The following is a 23705-nucleotide window of genomic DNA, read 5'->3' as shown; positions in this document are numbered from 1 at the left end:
GTTATCTCTGTTCTTTCTGTAGCAGCCATAGTATACATGCTCACATGGTTCAAATATGATATGTATTCAACCTTCGTGATGGAAAAAGAGTATCTATGTTGAGAGGGAGAAAGTTAGGCTGACATGGACAGAAACCATATTGGGGAGCAATCCAAAAGCAGCTGCGTGGTGTGTAAAACTACACTCCTTTGACAATTGTTATTTTGTTGTTAGGGAAGATGTGGATTAAAAAAGAAGGTGGTTTTTGAACAGTGTTTTCTACTTTTCCATTTCTATACTTTATAGGAAAAAATTTTTTGCTATTAAAAAAAGCATAATATCACACACACAAAAGATTTAATACATAATCTTACAAGTTGTAAAGTGTTTTTGAGCTACATATTAATTCACCATACTAGTGAAGGCAAACTAAATTTCATGAATGTGGTTGAATCTTTTTATCTATAAATTATCCAATCTTGTTTCAGAAAGAACTTGAATGGCAGCATTTGATTATTTCATTAGAATAGTCTTCTAGAGACTGTATCATAGAAAAACAGCAGTTGTTGACTTTCCAAACTTTTACTATTTTCGTTAGCCTTCTTATAAAAAAAAAAGCATGAAAATCTTTTTAAATTGGCATTTTATTTCTGAAGTTCATGAAAAAGTTAAAATAAACAAATAGAAAGGGATATAGATGGAATTTGAACTTATAGAAGTGCAAAAGAGCTAGCTGAGAATGCCACTGCCCTGGGAACTAAAATACAGGACTTCAAAGTAAGATTTTCTTCCTATTTGATATGTGCAGACTTTTTTGTGTACACATGCACAACAAATGACATAATAAACTCTATAGTTAACTGATGATGGCAGATTCCAGAAATGTTTTATGTTTAAAGAAATATTAAAATGTTATAAAGGAGTATTTGTTACATTTGAATAACTTAGTAAAATCCAATTTAACACCTATTGTTAAAAACAAATAGTTTTATTTGGCTGAAAAGTTTTCATTTTTAGCAGTTTAACCTACATTTTCTCATAACAGATTGATAGTTATAAATTAGTTCAAAGGCAGGCTTAAAACTATCTTTAAATTAGGTCTTCGAAAAAGAAACTATAAACATTGTCAAAGGCTAGTCAAAATGATAGGAACATCATATTTAGAAAATTTACAAGGAACATTTTCCTTAAAATTGTTTTAGGAGCTAAGTACTAGTAGCATACTTAAGAAAAGCTTACACATGAAAAGCATACATGAGATATTCATACTAGCTCTCCATGTTTACATAATACTAACAAGATATATACAGAAAACTTTACCCAGAGTAATTTTATATTCCATGTCATAATTTGGTTTATTTTCCATAGCAAGGATAAAACATCTATTAGTAAGAATCAGGTTAATACATGCATTTTAAAACTTCAAAATTCTAACTGTAATTTTTAGTTTCTAAAAATCTGTTTATTTGAAGATCATAATGCAAAAAAAAAAAAAAAAAAACAAGTTATTGAAGAAAGATACTTCTAAAAAGTTAAGATAAAATAGGGAGCATTTGCCATAGAAATAAACAGAATTTCAAAAAGGCATATTAAATGTCTATCTTTTCAAACCAAACCAGCTAGAAGCAAGCTACTTTACCTATAATACATAAAATGGATTAATGTCTTTAAAAATGCAAATATTTTCAGGACTTGAAGGATAGCCATTTCAAGAAATAACAGGACTCTGATAACTCGGCTGCCATAGCACAAGTCATGGTAACTTCTCCTTTTAAAAACATTTGGTTAAGATTTTTATAAAAGGCAATTTTTTACATCCCATTATCCCAAGGAGGTTTAGGTGTTTTTTCCCCTTTCACATGTATGGTGATTTCTGGCTGTTTCAGTACAAGACATCACACCGGTGCAGTCTTGCAATGCAGCCCACGGCAGTTGCAGCAAGTATTTCCCACTAGGAATAAGCAGCTTGGAGGGTACAAGGGTTGAGGAAGCAATCTAGAGAACCACAATGCAGCTTGTGGGTCATTTCCCCACAAATAACCTTTTTAGACCGGGTCCATAAAATGCAGTTTATTATCTAAATTTTTTTAGGGAGCCTCTTTTGTTAAATGTTAACAAAAGAACCACTATCCTAATTCCCTTTAAAATGCAATCCTTAAAAACAAAAATCAACTCTCAAGTCTTTCTGAAAAGTGCTTAAATCATCTGGAGATAAATATCACTTGGTGTCCTTGTTGCCTAACAAATGGCTTTTTCCATTGTTTCCATTAATTTCACCCATATTCGTTTTTTAAAAAACAAGGCCCTTATCCTCATCAGCAAAGGACAGACGTATGATTTAGCATATAAACCCGGTAATTACATACTAATTTACGAAAGATTAATTTTCTTTCTCTTTTCATCAGTTTTCAAGAAGTCTTCCCCTTGAAACTGTAAACAGGAATGGTTTACACCTCAAATTAGAAGCCATTAATTAGCGTGACGAAGTCAACTGCAAGATACACAGATAATTTAAATTATTTAATCACCAATCACCTCGACTAAAGTGTTCTATACTCTTTCATTATCCTTCGGTTAGGTTATTGATCTGTCACTACATTACCTCCAGATCAGTTAGAGATAAATATTAGCGTTCTTGTCTTTCTCTCAGGTTTACATTACTCCTTCTTGTAAACACTTAAAAAAGCTTTAAGGTTCTTTAACCCCAAATCCCTAATTAGCCATTACTAGCCTTTTTGTAAGAGGAAAAAGAGTCTCTGAAGTACAGATCAGGAGTTCGCTATGCCCAGATAACAATAAAAAAAAAAAAAAATTTTTTTAAAATGTACGCTTAAGGCAATGGCAGTAATAAAAGATATGCAGAGGTGGCTACAGCAAATAACGGGCTCGCAAACGCAAGCGCTTCTAACAAAAAGCGCCTGAAACCTCTATGGCAATATACAGCACTCCAATAAATTACACAACACTTTGCATAGGCTGCAGAAATAACGCAGGACAAGACTTACACAGATGCCCATCCGCAGCATTTATACACATGCACATGGCAAAGAGACAGAAACCAAACACTATCATTCAACTCGGGCAGGGTAGCGCGATCCCGAGTTTGCCCAGCGTGAGAGTGCTCTCTGCGTGTAGTGTCTGTGCGCGCGCGTGAGAGCGAGACCCGTCCTCGGGGCATTTCCCCTCTTTGGGCAGTTTTGCTTCATTTGTTTCCTATTTCTGCTACAGAGAAACTAACTTCCATCTCAGCCCCAGCCAGCGGCCGCTGAATAGAGCCTGTGCTGCGGCTCCGTGTGCGTCAGATTCTTCCGCGGAGCCGTGCCCGGCCCCCCTCGCTCGCTCGCTCTCTCGCTCGCTCCCTCCCTCCCGCGATCGGCCTCCACAGAGAAAGCGCCTTCCAGCCAACCGGCGGCTTCGGCTCCGACATCTTCGACTGGAAATAAATAAATAAATCGCACCTTCGACCCGGGGAGCCGCGGGCTGGGGGGTCTCGCCGCGCCGGGTTGCGGGGGCGCCGGGGCCGCGGGCGGGCGGGGGGCGGGGGTTCGGAGGCACTCCTTTTTTTTGCCTCTGTGCCGGGGGTTGGTGGGGGCGCGGGCCGCGGGCCGGCCGAGCCCGGGGCCGCGAAGGGCTGCGGACTCCTTTCTGCGGCGGAGGGATCCGCGGCGGAGGAGGCGGGCGGGAGGGCGGCTGGAGCCGCTTGCCTGAGAGTTGTTGTTTCCTCCTCCTCCTCCTCCGCCTCCGCCGCCGTCGCTTGAATGGTGGAGCCGAGGTTCGGGCTCGTGAACACACACTGACAGCTATAGGGCAGGCGGCGGCCCCGTCCCCGCTTCCCCTCGGCGGCGGGGCGTCCCGCCTGCGGCCCCGAAGTGACCCATAAACATGTCTCGTGAGAGGAAAGGCCTCTCGGAGCTGCGATCGGGTAAGTCGGGGGGCTCGCCGGGGCCGCCGGCGGCGGGGGGCGATCCCGCCCGCGGACCCCCGCCCCCCGCCGCCGCCGCCCGGCCGCTCAGCCTGTGTGTGTCTCCCCCCCGTGTCCCTCTCTCTCCCGCGCAGAGCTCTACTTCCTCATCGCCCGGTTCCTGGAAGATGGACCCTGTCAGCAGGCGGCTCAGGTAGACGGCGGCGCGCGGCGCGGGCCGGGCCGGCGCTCGGCGCTCGCGGCGTGGGGGAGGGCGGCGGCGGCGGGAGCGGCGGGGCCGCGGCCCGGGGCGCGGGGGGCTCAGCTCTCCCCGCTTTGTTGTTGCAGGTGCTGATCCGCGAGGTGGCTGAGAAGGAGGTAAGGGCGGCGGCGGCGCGGCGCCGCGCGACCGCCCTTGGGCCGCCGCCGCCGGGACGCCCGGGGCGCGCGGGGCTCGGGGGTGGGGGGGGGTCCACGGCGGGGGCGCGGGGCGGGCGGGGGAGGGGCGCGGGCGGGCCGGGGCGCGGGGGGCCGGGCTCACGGGGCGTCCTCTCCCCCCGTGCACCCCGCAGCTGCTGCCCCGGCGCACCGACTGGACCGGCAAGGAGCATCCCAGGACCTACCAGAATCTGGTGAGACATTCACGTCGCGGAGCAAAGAAACTTTTCCCCGAGTCGAATAAAAATTGAATTTCCCGCAATTTTTTTTTTTTTTAAACCGAGACAAAAACTTGGCCCCAGAACCCGAAAGCTCCCGAGGCCCCCGGGGAGGGTTGGGGAGGGGCGGCGCGGGGGGCTTGCAGGGGGCTAGTGGTGCGGGGGGGGGGACCCGCATCCCGGGGCTGCAGGGGCTGCCGACGATTTATTTGCGATATTTTGTTAACGTGCTAGAAATAAAGATACGTCATGAGTGTTGTGCAGTGCAAGGCCGGAGGAGGAGGGGCCGCCGCGCGCGTCCGTGCGGCCGCGGGCGCGCGCGCGAGGCGGCGGCGGCGGCGGGAGCGGCGCGAGGGAGGCGGGCGCGCTCGCTCTGCACGCGCGCTCGGCACGGCTTTCTCCTGCCGCACACAATAGCTGGTGACTAACTGCTCCGAAGTGGCATTAGCATTTCACAAGCGGGCTATTCAGCCGCGGCGGAACCGCAGCAAGACGTGTGTGCCTTTTTTTTTTTTTTAAATCTCGTTTTTTGGGGGGATCTCTCTGACCTTCAGACTTAGGTATTTTTTTGATCGGAAGGGTTCGGATGTGCAATCATTGTGGGCCATCGGCACCTCTTGCATCTGCCCAAGGTTTTTTTTTTTTTTTTTCCACGGAAGTGGAAAGCCTGTAAACCCTAAAGCCAGGCGTTGAACCAGGCTTTTTTTTCTCCTTTTGCTAATTCTCGCGTTAAGCCCCTCGTTCAATTAAAAGTTAGTGTTGGATGCCACTGAAGAGTTCTGATTTTTTTTTTTTTTTTTTTTTTAATTTTATCCGTATACTTAACTGTGGAATGGAGATGGGCAAGTAAAACTTTTCCAGTTTCTAGCGGGACGTCTTTTGTTTTTTAGGTTCAAAAATAGCTCTGTCTTAATTTTATGGGTTTTCGAAGTGAGTATTTTAGCCATTTCTAAAAAAATTGAAAGTGGACTTACCACTTTTAAATATTGTGAAGGGCCCAGTAGGATATTTGTATTGGCGAGTTTTGTATTCCGTGCTAATTTCTCCTCTTGAACTCATGGAGGTGGTCTGTTTCTGTGTGTGTTGGGCAGTTCAGGCAGTCACGGGGGCGAAGAGCAAGCCTTTGAAATCTCTGCAGTGCCTTGGTTTTTCCAAGATGTTTGCAGCTGATGTTTTGAGACAGTTACAAGGTTACCTCAAGAGGGCTTCTGAAAGGATCAGGAAGTTGCAACTCGCTTTGAATGTCTTCCGTGAGATTGAAGGCATGAGAAGATTTTTGATGGCTCTTCTTTCATTTGCGTATAGACGAACATCTAACTGTTGTTTGTAAATGTGTTAAGATTTTAATATAGGTTGTTAGTAAGTGTTCCCAGGTATTGAAATGAACGTACTCAGGTTTAGTTAATTTAATGAAGACTTAATAGCACATTTCATTTCCATACAACAGTTTTCAAGTATGTAGTGATTTCGCCTAGTGTTACTCAATACTAGGCTAAAATGAAAGGAATTTGAAGCAAACTTCAAGATTCAGTAACAGCAATATTTAATTTTTAGGTTTGTAAGTACTTGACAAAAATCTTACATGGGTGTCCATGTTTTTCTTATTAAAGGATTGTTAAGATTGTAATACTCCATTTTAAAGAATTGGACAGACAAAACTCATCTTGGCCTGTTTAACCAAACTCACGTTTACATTTCATAAAACCCCACAAACCCTAAATCACTGAAGGTGGCCGTGTTTTTTTTAATGTGGAGATTATTGGTTAATGTTATGTTTATATTTTTTAAATGAAGCGGCCAATGGTATCTGGACAGATTGTGAGACTGTATTATCCTTGTAAGAATATCGTTTGATTTTCCAATAAAAACAAGGTTACCAATGTCTTTCAACTTTTTTGAGCGAATTTCTCATCTCTCAAATATTGATGAGTTTATATTCCTCGTCTCTTCATCAGATTTGGGATACCATAAGTTCTGTCTTTATATTATCAAAATCCACCTATTTTGGATGGAAGTGGTGTTTCTTGATTAGTGTTGCCAAATGTTTTTACCAGAGGAGTCATGTTGGCATGCTCTTGAGGTAGTTAAGGATTCCCATTAGACTTCAGAGTTCTCTGGCACATTTTTTCCTTTCGTTTGTTCAGTCTGTATAACTGGATTGGAGGCACCATTTGAGGTACTTTCTTGTCCGTCAAACTGTGTATCTAGTTGTGTGGTATTTGGTTTAATTTTGTTTGACTTTTGACTGAGATTTAGTTAGCTCTAAAAACATTTTGGAACCCTAGGTATTTGAGCACGTTTTTGTTTAACAGTAGGATTTTGAAATTCTGTGGTGAGCTAGGTGAGCACATGCAAAGCCTCTTGTACAGCATTCTCTATTGTCTTAATTTATTCTTAAGACTGAAAGTTTTATTTCCTATCAAATTGCATTTATTTAACATTGGTTTGAAGATTGTTCTGGTGTTTGAAGCCAAAATAACAACTATTGTTTGTGGTTTCAGTAGCATTTACCTCTACTTGGGAATTCGTTGCTTGTGTTAAGTGATAAATTGGGTAATATTTTAAATGTAAGAATTTGTATGTCAAATTGAAATTTCTGGAGAACCTCAAATTACAGCTATTTAGGATGAGGTATAATATTTGTACTGGGGAGCTTAAAAGACATGCATCAGCATCTGAAGTCAGGTTACAGATAAAGTTCACAGTAGTTGAGTTTTGACCAAGCAGAAAATGGAGTTTCAAGAGCAGTTTAAAAGTTTCCAGGGTAAAAAAGAAAAATTAATACTTTTATTTCAAGTGTCATTGATAAAGGTATTGTAAAAGAAGATTGTGGTTATTATCCTCTACTCAAGACAAAACATTTTTAACAGTGGATGGAATTTGATAGGAAGTTAAAGCATTTTTATTTTATTTTTAGCCTAGTAGTATATATTTAATCAGATTTTCTTTGTTTTTTTAAGGATGAGGTTGCTTTTAAATCAAACGGGCATTTTTTTAAACTTTCATTGGAATTCTTATTTTTTAAATGGAGTCAGGCAGGAGGCAAACTTTACAGAATAAGAAAACAACTAATTTTGGGGCTAAGAGACATCTTTGTCATTTATTTATTTTTCAGTTTGGACAGTGAAATTGGTTTATTAAATTTCACTCTCTAGTTGTCACTGTAAGTAGTGATGACATATTTAAGTTGCATACTTACGAGATCTTAAGGCAGAATTTTTAAGTGTTCTTGCCAGGTTTGGGACTCTGATTACATTTCTTGCTTGCAAGGTATTTTCCAAACTGTTCCTGTTTTGCTAATCTGTTAGATATAATTTTTTTTGTAGTGGTATTTGCTTTTAAAAAATGATTCCACTTTATTAGAAATCTAAATCTTTGTGTTCAAGGGAAAGTATTGGAAATAGGGAGATTGTGTATTGTGATCCTAGCTCTGCCAACAGTTAGCGTGCAGGTTAACCTCTGACAAGTCAGAAATTTCTCTGGGCTCCTGTTATCTCATTGTTATAAAATAAATGGATTGAAATCTGATTTTTAACTAGAAGTAGCAATGCATTGTTTCGAAGAGCTCAACTTTTAAAATTTGGAGTTACTATGTAAAACACAGAAAAGTAGACCTAGACAAATCATTCATATTAGGAAATTGTATAAACATTTTTTGTAGCACCATTCTTAAGTTGTTGTATCATTTTTCCTTGAAAAGATGAAGATTTTTGCGGCAAGACCACTTTGTAGACTACTTTTTTTATAATTAGTATGATTTCGCCATGGTTTAAGTACTAGTTTCACAAATCATTGGTGGTTTTAAATTCAGAGATCAATAGAAGTCTTGAATAGGATTTACTTAAGTACTTAGTTAGAGTATGCTGATTAATGTGAAAGTGTAGGTATAAAATCTAGGAGACCAGTTTTAAGTTAAAAAAAAATAGCATGTTAAAAATGATTTTGAATTAGGGATTCGTATTATCCATTTTTCATATCCATATTATCTGGAATGGGAATCCCTAATTCAAAATCATTTTTAACATGTTATATAGTACTGTCAAAATTTAACCAGTTTCAATTTTGGAGGGTGGTGGCATATAATGAAGTAAATGTCTTGTAGACTTATTTTTCTGTTTTTAATAGAGTATCAGTGAAATTGTAAGTTTTGCTTGGTAGTCTTCGTAACACAGTTTTAATGTCTCAGTCATTATAATGAAGAAATAATGTTAAATGTAAAGGGAATAGTACATTTCCTTGAAGGACTGAAGTAAAGTTTGAACTTTTCTTACACATGCAGTTATTCTATTGATATTTATGCCATTATTTTAAAGAGTTGGAGGCATTTACAAAAATTTTTTAAAAAGTACTTGTTAAATTCTTAGCACTCTTGAGTAATTGTAAAGTGGCATGAATATAAAGGAGGAGTTCGGTTATCCGTTTCCCAACTGCATAGTGGTGTTTTATGATTGCTATGAGACAGAAACACACTGTTGGAGTCTGTTTCCCAGTTTTTACAAGGGGTTAATAACAGCTCCTACTTTGTAAGATGATTACGTGAGTGATAACTGACTGGTACAAATCAGGTATTATCTAAGGGTTTGTGTTTGCTATGATCAGAACTTTGGTAGTAGGAGTTGTTCCAACTGTAGCTTTATAATGTGCAAAATTTTAAGAAAAAGCGTTATTTCAGAAACAACATGCATAACTTTCTGAACATAGTATTTACCATGTAAGATTGGCTGCTTAGAACTTTAAAAGACACTATTAGCAGTTACTTTGTAGATTCAAGGATGAAATAATCAAACCTAAGGTATAAAGAAAAAAGTATAGTAAATGTAAAAAATAAATGATTTTTAAAGCATTGTGGATAGATTTCTAGAAAAATTTTGTTGGTCTATATAGTAAGTCTAACTGTGAACTATTTGTGGAACAGTTAACATTAAGAAATGTTTGGATGCTTGAAATATGCAGAATTGACTAGAGGATATATGAAGCTCTTTCTTTTGGTAATGATCAGATGGCACTTAGAAACATGTGAAGGGAGCTTGGCTGTTGCATCTGGTTCCTTCTGTACAGAGATTTTCATAATTTAAAATCATCACAACAGTTTGTAGTCTTTTGGAAATTTTCAGGAGGAGTTGTTTTGTAATCTGGCTTAAAGATTCTGTTTTAAGCTGAGTTTTAAGAAGAGTTTGTTGAATTTATTCTTCAGTATTAGGTTAAATAAATCCTATGAACGTCAATTTCTTTGTCAGACCACAAGTTTCTGTTTGTTTTATCTAGAAGCTTTTTCACCTTCTGCAGTCATTCTTCTTTCCTAAATTTTGTGGTTATCTATCTTGTCACTACAGAATTAATAGCAAATAAAATTATATTCTGCACAGTTTATTTTGGATAAGTGATACCACGTAGGTGAATTTCATTGTGACTAGTAGTTTTCACATACAAATTTTAGAATTCATAGAAAAATATCCCTAAGACTAAGCAAAGTGGCCATTAGTTAAGAGGGCTAAGCATAAACATTTAGAATAATTTCCTATTTTTAATGTACTTTTGATTCAGTTTAGGAAAGTCAAACATTAAAAATGAGTGTATTAGAGAAAAAGGATATTTAAGTTGCTTTTGTAATTACATTTAAAAGTGATAAAGGCTGTTATGTAATAGGAACCAAATTGAAAATTCAGGAAGTTTTAAATGTGTAAAGTTTCTGTTTTGTTTGTGAGAAGCTATGTTGGTGACATATGAGTGATTTGTGAAAATAAATTATTTTGGAATTAACATGTTATTAAGCATATTGAATATAGAGGACTATAAGTATTTTCTAACAGGCTACGGAAAATGATAATTTTTTTTCATTGTGGCATTTGAGAATTCAGGATATTAAAAATAAAAAATTGTGTGACATTGAGCAGTGAAATACAAAATTGTGAGAACCTTTGGTCACTACAGAGAATGCAGTCATCAGATGTGAAGCTGGTCCACCTTTAGTTACTTGTCTTACACACACACATGTGCACACACAAAACCAGCTTTATTTGAGCTCAGGGATCACAGATAAGGATGGTTGGATGACAAGTTTTTGGTATTAATAAAGTTGGGATCGCAACATGGTTTCTGATGAAACTTCTACCTTAGTTAAAACTAATTTAAATAGTAAGAGGAGTAAGATTCGTAGTGTAAGGCTTAAGTTGGTTATTGCAGCATGGATGATGGCAGCCTGCTGCAAAGGAAGCACATAAAGAATCCATGTGTTCTGGCCTCCAGATGGCCATGGTCACGGTAGCATGACCCATTTGGTCTCCATCCGGATAAAGAACAGACACATAGCCTGACTTGGCAGAGCTTGTAATATAAATCCCCAAAATACTCACCTTTACTTGTGTCACTGGATTCTGGTTTAGTTTTGAGGTGTGGAAGTACTAAGTTCTAGGCAACTTGGAGAAACACGCGTTTCCTAAAACAGCTTTACACTGCCATTATATGTGTGATGCTAGTTATTTTGAGTGTAGTGTTTAAAACTGAAACATTACTAAAAATGAAACTGATTTTTCTCTGAAGATTATTTACATGGGTACTTTAAGAATACGCGGTTTAAGGTTTCTCAATCTTTAAGTTAGTGGGTAATAACTTTTTTAGCAGAATCATAGATTTGAGTTTTAAATTATGCTTCACTAAGTAACTGATGTTTTAAAGAAGATTTCTTATTTCACAGATTTGCTTAGCAAATGACTTGATTTAAAAACAAAACTTCAAAATGTTTAAAAAGTTAAACTTTGTCATTTTGTTGTGTTTTAAATGATTTTTGTAGAGCATCCTTTGTAGTTTGTGGAAACCTTAAATCTGGATAGAGTTTTTTTTTTAAACAAATAAAGCCAGATTGTATAATAATGAATACAATTTTGAGAAGCAGAATTGCATTTTATTTAAATGACAAATATGTACTGATATTAACTGAATTATCTAAATGAATTCTTAGGTGATCAAACTGTGAATGTAAGACAGTCTTTCAAACATGTTTATTCTTAGTTATTTCAGAGTAAATAGACCCCAGATTAATTTTGACATGTAGTAAGATTATGTATTAATTTTACTATACCCTGAGTACAAGTAAATCATAAGCTTGTGAGAGTCCTTCTGAGACTAGTTACCCAGCTTAGAGCATTTAACTTGAAAAGTGGTTATATAGGTTCTGTTAAGTTTGTAATCATAAAGCCTGTTTGGCGATGAGGGAGAAATTCAAGTTTTGAAAAGGAAACTATAACGTAATAGAAATAACACTAAACTTGAAATCAGGAGATTTGGGTTTGAATACTGTTTCTCCCACTTTCTACTGTTTCTCCTACTCATTCTGTGAAATGAGGACAATACTTAACCTTATTTGCTTGTGAAGATAAATAAATGCTGAGAATATAAGTATTCTATATTTTTTATCTTGGGCTTCCTTGGTGGCTTAGTGGTAAAGAACCTGCCTGCCAGTACAGGAGATGCAGGTTTGATTCCTGGTGGGGAATATCCCCTGAAGAAGGAAATGGCAATCCATTCCAATATTCTTGCCTGCGAAATCCCATGGACAGAGAAGCCTGGTGGGCTACAGTCCATGGGGTCACAAAAGATTCCAACACAGCTTAGCAGCTAAACAAGAATTATTTTCCTATGTGGAAAAGCTATTCGAGTTTTAAAAAGCTCAGAAAATGTAAACTTGCTTTAAAGAGTATAAATATAATTTAACCTGTGTTTGGTAATAATGGTGTAACATTTATAAATGAAAAGTTTAGAAGTTTGAGATTTTTAGGGACTGGGTTTTAGTAATAGGCCTCAGTGAACAGTGAATAAATTTTTTTTTAATTTCTGATTTTGTTTATATGCTAGAATAGGACTAAAAATAAGAACTGTATTTATGTTAAGCTGACCTTTTTATAACTCAGAACTATAGTAGAAAGCGTAAGCAACTAGCCTTTCAAGTCTGAAAAAATTGTGAGAAAAAAATATGTGAGAAAATCTGAAAAACTGTTTCAGAACCAATCAGGTGTTCAGTACATTAGGATAAAGTGAAGAGCCTGGTCAAATCAGATCATATTGGTGCCAAAGATTAGGTGGACCTTATTTTCATTGGGACTTCTTAATTACATCCTGGGGAAGGGCGGACATTTCTAGGTCTCACAGGTATATCAAGTAGTTGGAATGAATATATTGACCTAGCCTCATTTTTAAAAGATCATTAAAAAGATTCAAGGTTTTTTTTCTGTGTTTAGGTCTAGAAGGATTTTTCTCAACGTAAAAGTATGTAATGTGGAGTGTTTTAACAGCCAACTCTAGTGTCACGTACTGTGACCAGCTCCCAGGTAGTGGTGATTGCAGTCCTAGTTGTAGGGGTCAGGACGTTTTCCTCCCACTCCGCAAATTTAAACTGAGGCTCTTGACTTCAGAGTTCTTAATTCAAACTACTGACCTTTTCTTTACAAACTGAGAAAAGAAATTTTTAATGACAGTGTGGCTGGTGGCTTCCAGGTTCTTTACATTCTCTTCCCACCAATAACACCGTTTACAGTACTTCGCACTGATAATGGCAGAATTTTCTTGGCTGAAAAGGGTGGTCATATATAAAGCAGCATGTCAAGCAGCAGCAGATCGGCTTAGCCGAAAATACGCTCAAAGAGCTGTTTCTTCCCTGTTCCTTTCTTGCTACAAGTCACAATTTCAGAAAGTTTTGTTGTAATTGATAATCCTAGAAAACGTATGTGCAGTCTGAGAAACGAGTGACCCGAGTTTATGATTTGGGCCAAGATGGGCAAGGCAAGAGCAGACTTGTATTTGTCACAGAATTCTGTTCCCCTTCTGTGGCGGGACGGCAGGGATCGTTCTTTAGATTAGGGATGGGTAAATTCGGGCTGTTGCAGGTCAGTTGTGCAGAAGACCTGTTTTTGCAAGGCCTCTGAGTTGGAGTTAGTAAATTTTTAAAGAGTTGTTTATATATATATATATATATATATGAGATAGTAGCCTTCAAAGCCTAAAATATTTACTGTTCACCCTTCACAGGAAATGTTTACTCACCTCTGCTCTAGATAATGCAACATGTTTACAGAAAGGATGCATTTATTTAATGCATGTTTTAACTTAATTACGGGCAATTAACCAAAGATTGTTGATTTTTCTAATAGGGATTGGAGGTGGCAGGGTGGAGATAGGAGAAATTTGAAAAAGCTCTGTCTCGCCCCCTGAATTTCGGTGGATGACATCATGGTTTACATCCATATAGCAGCCTCATACATTTTCGTGGGGAAAGAGAAATGTCTGTAGAAGGGAGGAGCATAGATTTTAAAAAGTGAAGCAGTGCTGCTAAGTGTTCACTTTAAAATTTTTAAAATCGTCATCATAAATTTTATGGTAACCTTTTAATTGTTTAATCTGTTTATATGTTATTTCTAACTTTAAGATTTTAAAATTTCAATCTTAAAAATTTTGCAAAAGGTAGGGTTGGTCACTTTGATTTCCTTTAACCATTTTAGGAGATAGTATTTAGGGTTGTCATTACATCATTTATCTTCTCCTTCTATCCTTCGATTTTAAGTGTTCCCCTTAATCTATAGGAATTTATGTCTTTGTGCAAGTTTGCTTAGTAGTGAAAGTCAACTTCTAAAGCATTTCTTTCTGGCTCACTTTAATGTGTGTGTTGAAAACTATTCAGGATGTCTAGTTTATAGCTTGCACATATGTTTGAGGAAGTAAGTACTTTGTGAGGTGTGGGTGGTGGGCAGTATGATTGTGGCTCTAGAGTTAAACTGCCTTGGTTTGTCTCATCTCCTCCATCCACTAAATGTGTATGACCTTGGGAGGGTTGTTTTTATCTTTTGGTACTATCATTTCTTTATTAATGGGAATAATAATAGAACATATATCTTATGGTTATTAAGATCATTGAGTCGGCTTTTTCATGGAAAACAGCAATTACCATAAGGGCCTAGGGTTTGTGCAGCCAATATGTGTTCAATAGCTTCCTGGGTGGCTCAGTCGGTCAAGAATCTGCCTGCAATGCAGGAGACCCAGGTTTGATCCCTGGGTTGGGAAGATCTCGTGGAGGAGGGCATGACAACCCACTCCAGTACTCTTGCCTAGAGAATCCCAGGGACAGAGGAGCCTGGTGGGCTGCTGTCCATGGGGTCGCATAGAGTCAGACACGACTGAACCGACTTAGCATGCATATGTGCATTGGAGAAGGAAATGGCAAGCCACTCCAGTGTTCTTGCCTGGAGAATCCCAGGGGCAGAGGAGTCTGGTGGGCTGCCCTCTATGGGGTCGCACAGAGTCGGACACGACTGAAGTGACTTAGCAGCAGCAACAGAGCGACTAAACCTACCTATGTTAGTATTATTAGTATTTATCACACTTTACCATTTAGTCATGCTTTTTATGTGTTGAATATCTGAGAGCTTGAAAGCAGTTCCAGTTGTGAAAAGTATGGGCATATTAAAAATAAGAATGTCACGTTCTGTTTTTCCTGAATAACATTGTATGGACAATTACTGAGACTCCAGTAATTGGATATCTAAATCCAGATATAGACATTTTAGATTAGGGATTTTATTACAATATCATTTCAACTTACCTTTTAATTATTTAGTAGTAAATTAAGTTCATTCAGATGAAAAAACTTAGAGATACAGGTTAATATTTAACGTTAAAGATACAGGGTTCTTAATAATTTGAAAATTAGAAGTCATGTATATATAGCCATAAATGAGCTATTTTAATTATTTTTACATTTTAAATATTGACCATAATTACATGAACTAATATCCTTGAAGAATAATGAGAAAAAGAAAGTAGCAAAAATAAAGTTTTATTGATTTCTTAAAAATATGTTTTAGGGGTGTGTGTGTGTGTATATATGATGCATTTAGGAATGAAAGGAGATGGTCCCTGTTCTCATATAGTTTATGGTGAAGTCAAGAAGAGAAACATTAAACCCTTAACATTGTTGAATGTACAATCATGAACTGGTACATGAATTAAGAACAAGTCACCAAGAGTGTTCAATCAAGGTGATAGACTGAATAAAGTGAAGGAAAACAAATAAAGTTACATTAAAGGGAAGATCTGAAGCAAATAGAGTGTTCTGGGCAAGGGGAAGTGGAGAAATGCAGAGAGCACATCACATGGGAGAAGCCTGACAGGAGACAGTGCTGGTACAGAACCTGAAAGAAAGCCAGTGTGTCTAAATGTGGGAAGTGGGGGCTGGGGAGTGTAGGACGAGGGATGTGCCAGAGAAGGTAGAGAAGCAGTAATGGACTCACATGTAATTCAGGGCTAGTAGACCACGTGAAGGGTTTGGATCTCCAAAGAGATGGCAAGCCTCTGCAGTGCTTTAGGTAGAGGTGACGACCAGATGTGTGTTTTGGAAAGAGGGTTCTAATGGCAGTATGGAGAATAGATTTGAATGAGGTGAAGAGGGTCCATAGGGTCGCAAAGAGTCGCACACAACTGAAGCGACTGAGCAGGCAGGCGGGTAGAAGGCACAAGTGGATGTGGGAAAGATGGATGATTTGAACTTGGATTGTTGTTATGGAGATGGAGACAGGCAGATGGGTTTGAGGCTAGGAAAGAAACATTGAGTTGGATGTGGTGGGATGTTTGGAATGAGGTAGGAGAGGGAAATGGGCAGTGTGAAAAATGTGACTTCTTGGTTTTAGATTGGAGAAATGGTAATAATGTTGAGGTAGGGAAGTTGACGGGTGGGGGGGGGGTCTTGGCATGAGCATCATGAATGTAGTTTGGACGTATTGAGTTAAGGAGGCTTTGGGACTCCAAGGAGAGGACTCTTAAGAATGTTCAGTGAGTAAGCCTAACCTAGGCTGTAGATGCAAATTGGGGAAGCTTTGGCATAAAGATTGTCCAGAGAGTATATATAGAGTACCAGAGCGTCTGGAACTGAGCTGTGGGATATCAGACCTTAAGGAACCTCTCCATTTAATGGCTGACGAAGTCAGTTTTTTTCCCTGGCGTATTTTCACGGATTCATTTATCTTAATAGTTAAACACTTAATCTGTAAGTACTTTGTTAGGTACTGGGCAGACAAGTGAACAAGATCTAATCCCGTCTGTTCTTAAGTAGGACATGGACCAAGTAAATTGGCAGTTTTACTCTAGTGTAGAGTCTTAAGAACCTCTGAACAGGGCAAGATAGTGGTAGGGACTATATATGTGTTTTTTGGGGGAAGAGGATCATAGCTATCATTAGATTCCTACATCTTAAGAACAATTAATATGGTGTGATAAGTACTACAGAGTTCTGAGGAGTGGGGTAAAGGATTGTTTGGGAAGGAGTTTAATTAGTGTGCTGTGGAAACACACAGAATGTCCACAAAAGAAGGGGCAGAGGCAGGTCGTGGAAGGCAGTGAAGCACAGACTGACATGGAGAATGCAGGTGTGGAGGTGCATGGGTAAAGATTTCTATCAGAGGGGTCAGCCTGCATAAGATCTCAAAGCCAGAAAGCATGAGGAATTGAAGAATTGAAAGTATCTCTTCTAACTTAAAAATGAAACTTGGCTTTGAAAAATTGAAATATAGTAAATAATCAAGGAGCGATGTCATTGGAAAAAGTGGATTCATAATATTTTATTAAAAAGATATAGTTCTGCAGTCAGGATTTTCAAGTTTACTACTTGAAATGTATTTTGTAAGAAGACCCTAAAACAGGATCATAACTAAAGTTAACAAGTAGTGAACTTCCTTGTCAAACTAAAAATTGTAAAAAGAATTTTGATCAATTTTAAAAAGTCACATTAGTATAGTTATCAGGTACAAGTTTTAAGCTAGAAGGGACCCTATAAATATTGTAGACACTTTCAATTTTTAAGTAAATTATTTTAGGAAGGATTCGAGTATAAATACCATTTAAAATTTTTGTATTTTGGTGTACTTTCTTCTGAATGCTTTTTCTGTTTAAATCATACTAGTGCTTGAAAAAGTATGTTTTGAGTTAAGATGGTATTAGGGGAAAAAGGATTCTGTAACTAGAGTTTGTGTAATTGTGCATTAAACAAAATTAAATAGATTTATCAGGATTTTTCAGAGGCTTTAACATCATTGTGCTTTTGTGAATCTCGAAAGCTCCGAGGTAGTATGTATTATTTGATTAAGAACTTCTTTTCCAGAAGTATTCGTTCTACCAGTAATGATTGACCAGACTCTGTATTGTTTTAAATTGTCTAATCAAAGTGAGACAATATGGCTCCATATTGTTTCTATGACAGTATATTAAAATAAAAAGTAAGATAGGTTCCCCTTAATTGGCTTCAACCTAGAGAATGAATATCAGCTAATTTAAAAAAAAATAACATTTACGTTCTTTTGCAGTTAGAGTAAAACAGATACTGCAAGATAGATTGAGATCACTTAATCCCTCACTTCCTCAAAATCTATTTTATAAGAATTCATACTAAAGTTGCTATTAATAAGTGGACTTTTTAAAAAATGTGGTCTTGTCTTTTTAGGCTCTTGGACATTTTCTCAGACTTTCCTTTTTATTCCTTTTTTTTTTAAACTGAGGTGAAATTGACATATAGCATTATTTTAGTTTCAGGTGCACAACATAATGATTGAATATTTGTATATATTGTGAAAGATCACAATAAGTCTAGTTAACATCTGTCACTGTACATACTTAAAGCATTTTTTTTTCTTGTCATGAGAACGTTTAAGATCTGTTAAAGCTTTCAGTTGTGCAGTACAATATTATTAACTATAGTCACCATGCTCTTCTCCATACCCTTATGGCTTATATATTTTATAACTGGAAATCTTGTACCTTTTGACTCTTCCTCCTTGGGTACGAAATAGGTAGAGTCAAAGGGTGCAAGCTTCCAGTTACTATTTTTTTTTTTTTTTTAATCTAAATGAACTTGAGTGGAAGTTCTCAAACTTTACCTCTTTACATTAATGAAAATTATTGCAGTTCCTTGGTGTGTATTATGATCTATTCATATTTCCCACTTAAAAATTAAAATGAATTTTAAAATATTTGTTATTTAAATATAATAAACTCATTTCACATTAATATAAGTAAAAAAAATTTTTAACATGATTATTTCCCAAAACAAATTTATGAGACGAATGGTATTATTTTATCCTTTTGGGGATGTTTAATCTCTGGCTTAATAGAAGGCAGATTTCTTATATCCCCTTCGACATTCAGCCTGTTGGAACATTACTGGAAAACTTACAATAAACTCATGAGAAAATGAGAGTGAAAAAGCAAATAACATCTTCATATTATTCATTTTTAAAAAAAATTTTTGGCTGTACTGTGCAGCATGCAGGATCTTAGTTCCCCTGACCAGGGATTGAACCTGTTTCCCCTTCTGTAGAAGCATGAAGATTCATAATTTTTACTTGAGAAATCCCTAGGAGTCCCCAGAACACACTTTGAAAACAGCTAAACTAGAATATTTAGGTACTGCAGTGAGAATTTTTTTGTAACTTGATAATCTGAACATAAAGTGAAAACATCGTATACTTTTTTCCTAATTTGGTTTTCTTTACATTATTATGCAAATATTGTCTATTTAATAAAAGACTTTTCAGGATGGATAATAAAAATAAAGCATTTTACATTTTGGTTTTGAATGCTAGTCTAAATTAAGCAGTACTTTGAAGTTGTTCTAAAAACAGCCCAAACTTTGTAGTTGGTAGATTTATTTTATAGTCAAACTTGTTTCATTTAACAGTTGGAATTTGGCCTTTCTCTCTGGGAAGTTTTTGGTAAATTATGAATTTCAGCATAGAAATTATATAGATGTCTTTAGGTTTTGTAATGAGAACATAAACTGTCAAGTTTCTTTAATCATGAACTATTCTGGAGATTTTTTAAAATAGCATTGGAGATAAAAAGTGTTTATAGTTAGATGATTTTTTGTTTATTTTGAAAATTAAAATATTAGACTGAAACATACCATTTTAGGTTATAGTATATGTTTTTGATTGTTCAGTATTTGCATTGACTAGCATCTGTTAGTTTATAACTTGCTGTATTTAGGTTCCATCAATTCTTTAGCACTTTTCCTCTTCAGTGGATTGAATCATGATTGGGTAGTTGTTTTATACTCTGAATTAAGAGGTTTCACAGAATGAATGTGAATTTTTCCCCCCAAATAAAATGAAATGTTGACTAGCAAGAACAAATTACTATGTTTTTTTAAGTACATTTTATTTGCTGTAAATAATTGTATCCTGTATCCCCACTTTGTTTAGCAAACATTTTATATGTGTCTTTCACATAATAGGTGAAGTATTACAGACATTTAGCACCTGATCACTTGCTGCAGATCTGTCATCGGCTGGGACCTCTTCTTGAGCAAGAGATTCCACAGAGTGTTCCTGGAGTACAAACTTTGTTAGGAGCTGGAAGACAGTCCTTGCTACGCACAAACAAAAGTATGAAAATTTCTAGCAGCATTTAGATGGTCTTTTTCTCACTTTTTGTCTTTGTGTCCTATCTTTATATCCAATAAAAAATGTATGTGTTTAATAGGCTGCAAGCATGTTGTGTGGAAAGGATCTGCTCTGGCTGCATTGCATTGTGGAAGACCACCAGAGTCACCAATTAACTATGGTAGCCCACCCAGCATTGGTGAGTTGTTTGAGTTCATTACCAAGTTGATAGCCTCTTGGTAAAGAGCTTTTGAAAATAAAAATGTTTTTTACTTGCTGTGAAGTCAGAATTTTCATTTTTTGTGTGTTAGCTTTCCAAGAGGAAAAAGCCCTCAGATTTTTTTCTTATGTTAATAATCTATAGTGAAAAAGTCATAATTGTAATTATGGATTGTAAATATTGTACCTGTCTAATTAGCTCATTGGTATTTTTACAGAATATTGTTTATTAAAGACGTATGTCATTCGGTTGATTCAGTAGGCAACTGTATCATCATACAGATTAGTTGTAATAGTTTGGTTACTTTTATGAATAATCATGTATTTTTTTGCCTTTAAAATTTCAAAGAAGGAAAACTGATGCAGATAGTTCTTCTTAAAATGGCCTCTAAATTCATCCTTTTTAACTCCGCTACTACAAGGCACTTGTCTTACCTGAATTACTATAGCCTCCTTCACACTAGTCTTGCTTCCGGTGTCTTCTCCCTCTCTCCCTTTCTGGTTATGCTATATGTAACCCTGTAATATTACTCTTATTTAATTCTACCACTGCTTTGTCTCTCTTCTGCTCAAGGTAGTATGAGAGGTCGCTTATGCTATTTTAATGGTGTTGCAATTCCTCTACCACCAAGTCTCTTCTGACTTTCAGAGACCTTCGTATTTTAATCATAGCCTCTTCTGTCCCTACCCTCCTGCTTAGCCAGAAGTGTTCTTCTCCCTCTTGGTTCCACCTGTCCAGATTATACTTATTTCTCTTCCTTTTCTGGGTAATTACAGTCAGTATTACTGTATTATAAGCTGTCATTATTACGGTTTTGTATAACTTGTTTTGTATAACTTGTTTAATGTTTATATAGAATATGCTTTTCTGTTGTTTTACTTATAGAAGTACTTTTTAAGGTTTTGTGTTTTATCTGGGGCATTTTGTACTTCATAGACAATTTTGATGTATTTGGGTATAAATCTATAACTATTGGTACTGAAAAGATGATCTCTTTTACTTTGGTTGCTTTTAAGATTTTTCTCATTGGTTTCATGAAGTTTGACTGTGATAAGCCTTGGTGTCATTTTTTTCTGTTTATCAAGCTTGAGATTGATTAGGCTTCTTGAATCTGGAATGTCTTTTATTGTCATTGGAAAATTGTTAGCCGTTATCTTTTAAAATATCACGTCTGCTCTGTTCTCTCTCCTCTCCTGGGACTCCAGTTAAACAGACACTAGATTTTCTCACTCTTGTCTTTTCTCTTCCCCTCTCTCTTATGATTCACATCTTTTTGTCTCTGATGCATTCTAGATAGTTTTCTCTGAGCTGTTTTCCAAAGGTATCCTATGTTTGTATGGTGGATAATCATGGGTAATCTTTTTTTTTTTTTTTTAAATATGATTGTCCCGGTTAAATAATGATTCCTATGTTGTCTTAGTATAATGAAAAACTATAAAACAACAAAGGATTTGACACACAAAGGTATATTTTCACCTAGAAAATTATACTGGGAAGTAGAACAGTTTTCTTAAAAGAAGGGGAAGGTAAATTTATTAGAAGCATCCCCTCTAGGGAAAAGTTTATCGTTTTTTTTAAAAATGCAGATCCATTTAATAAGGGGAATATGTTGTTCTTTCAGTGCATTGTCAGGCAACACTATGGAAGGCAATGATAGTGCAAAAATGATTGATACCTCTTAACATTTGCTATGTGAGTAATTACTCTGTTTCAGGCTCTAGTCTAACCATTTTCCATTTATTTTTATCTTTTAAAACCCTAGATGAGCTTTAGGTAGGAGATACTTTTACTTTACAGAGAAGGAAATTGAGGCATGAAAAGGTTTGGTGACTTGACCAGGGTTGCATGTTTAGTGAGTCATGAAAGTACAGTGACTCCCATTATGCTGTGCTTTATTCTTAATAAACTGATAGTTAACAGTTGGTTAACACTTGGCTACTCAAGAAAGTTGGTATTAGTCACATTTTGGAAAAGGATACCAGATATTTATAAAGTCAGATAAAGTATTTTAGGCCAGGTCATTAATCATGAGATCAGTAAATATTGCTGATGTGGATATAGGGGATTTAAATATGGCAAAAATATCTTGAGCTTTGTGTCACATCAAGAGAAATGCAGCTGGTATATTCAGGTAGTAGAATTAATTACTAAGCAGGTAATTGTACCTTTCTGAAAGAGTTTTATTTTGTTTTTAAGGTTTATGATAGATTTTTCCATTCAGATTTTCAGGAAGTTGCTCTTCATATTTGTTTTAGAAAAACACCTGTAGTGGAACATGAATTTTACCTGATGTTTTTGTATTCACATATAATTTTTGACATCTCTAAAGAGAAGCTGGACTAATCAAAATGACTCTGCTTATTAATAATTGCAGTTTAGTGTCATGGCTTTTCAGTTCACCTTGGTAACAATCTGAATGATTTGTCATTATTATGAAAGTGTGAGTGGGATGGTAATAGGAAGAAAAATTCATTAGGTTTTTTGGCAGAATAATTTGCCTGCATAGTGATACAATATATCATTTCAGGTTATCACAGACTATGAGTCAGAAGTTTTTTATTTTTAAATATGAGTGTTAGTATGTTATTTTGTTGATTCGTCTGCCATTTCTGTCTGGCTGCCTCTAAAATTTTCCTTGCTCTTTTCCTTGATCAATGTAGTATTACTGAAGACCTATGTAATAAAAAGACCTTAGCATCATAGCTTTTCTTAAAGTACAAATGGAAATGTTTAGTGTAGATTCAAATATTTAAGGTTTGATACATTTGGGAAATAGACTTTTTTTTTTAATTTTGAAATAAGAAATTACTTACTGGAAAGTTGCACAAAGAGCTATTATAACCCGTTGTGCAGTGTTTCCTCATGTTATAGTCCTATATTATCTAGAATTCCTTAAAACTACTCCACCAACGTTGGTATGTTATTATTAACTAAACACCAGACCTTATTAGTATCTCACCACATTTTCCAACTTAATTACCTTTTTTTGTTTCAAGATCCAGTACGGAATACAATACTGCACTTAAGGCTTGCACAGTTTTTAAATTAAACATTTTACTATAACTCAGAAAATCATTTTAAGATTGGGGTGATGGTAAATTGGGTTTTCCTTTCTTAGATTTTTTTTCAGTAAGGCCTGTGTATTCTGTTCCAGTCCTTTGAATCTGTTCTCCATTGCCCCAGCCACATGTGGGCCTTGCGCTCTTTGCCTGGAGCTCTGCACCCTTCATTCCCTCACCAGCTGAATGTTAGTGTTAGTCACTCAGTTGTGAGCGACTCTGAAACCCCTTGGACTGTGGCCTGCCAGGCTCCCATGTCCATGGAGTTCTCTGGGTCGGAATGCTGGAGTGGGAGATCATTCCCTTCTCCAGGGGATCTTCCTGACTGAGGAATTGAACCCAGGTCTCCCACATTTCAGGCAGATTCTTCACCATCTGAGCCACCAGGAAGCCCGAGTAAAGACTCCGTCGCTGTGTCGTGTCCCATGCCGGCTTAGAGCTGGAGCGCAGGGTAATGAGGAGCATGGCCTCTGCTCT

General features: G+C 37.3%; 1 protein-coding gene across 3 annotated transcripts in view; it reads left to right on the top strand.

The window, feature by feature from the left end:
- Positions 1-3611: 3611 nt before the first annotated feature.
- PHIP (pleckstrin homology domain interacting protein) overlaps positions 3612-23705 on the top strand; it is a 120648-nt gene continuing 100554 nt past the window's right edge. For 2 of the 3 annotated variants that reach the window (XM_061131783.1, XM_061131781.1), the window contains exons 1-6: positions 3613-3901; positions 4036-4094; positions 4229-4258; positions 4453-4512; positions 19802-19952; positions 20050-20148. In XM_061131783.1, coding sequence (XP_060987766.1) covers positions 3862-3901; positions 4036-4094; positions 4229-4258; positions 4453-4512; positions 19802-19952; positions 20050-20148 — 439 coding nt within the window. In that variant the 5' untranslated portion in view covers positions 3613-3861. Of the gene's footprint in view, positions 3902-4035; positions 4095-4228; positions 4259-4452; positions 4513-19801; positions 19953-20049; positions 20149-23705 lie in introns of all 3 variants that reach the window. The other variant, XM_061131782.1, reaches the window with a different exon arrangement.

Source organism: Dama dama, chromosome 28 (genome assembly GCF_033118175.1).
Source record: "Dama dama isolate Ldn47 chromosome 28, ASM3311817v1, whole genome shotgun sequence".
Classification (NCBI taxonomy): Eukaryota; Metazoa; Chordata; class Mammalia; order Artiodactyla; family Cervidae; genus Dama; species Dama dama.
The sequence above is the reverse complement of the archived record's forward strand: the minus strand, read 5'-3'. Positions and strand labels throughout refer to the sequence as shown.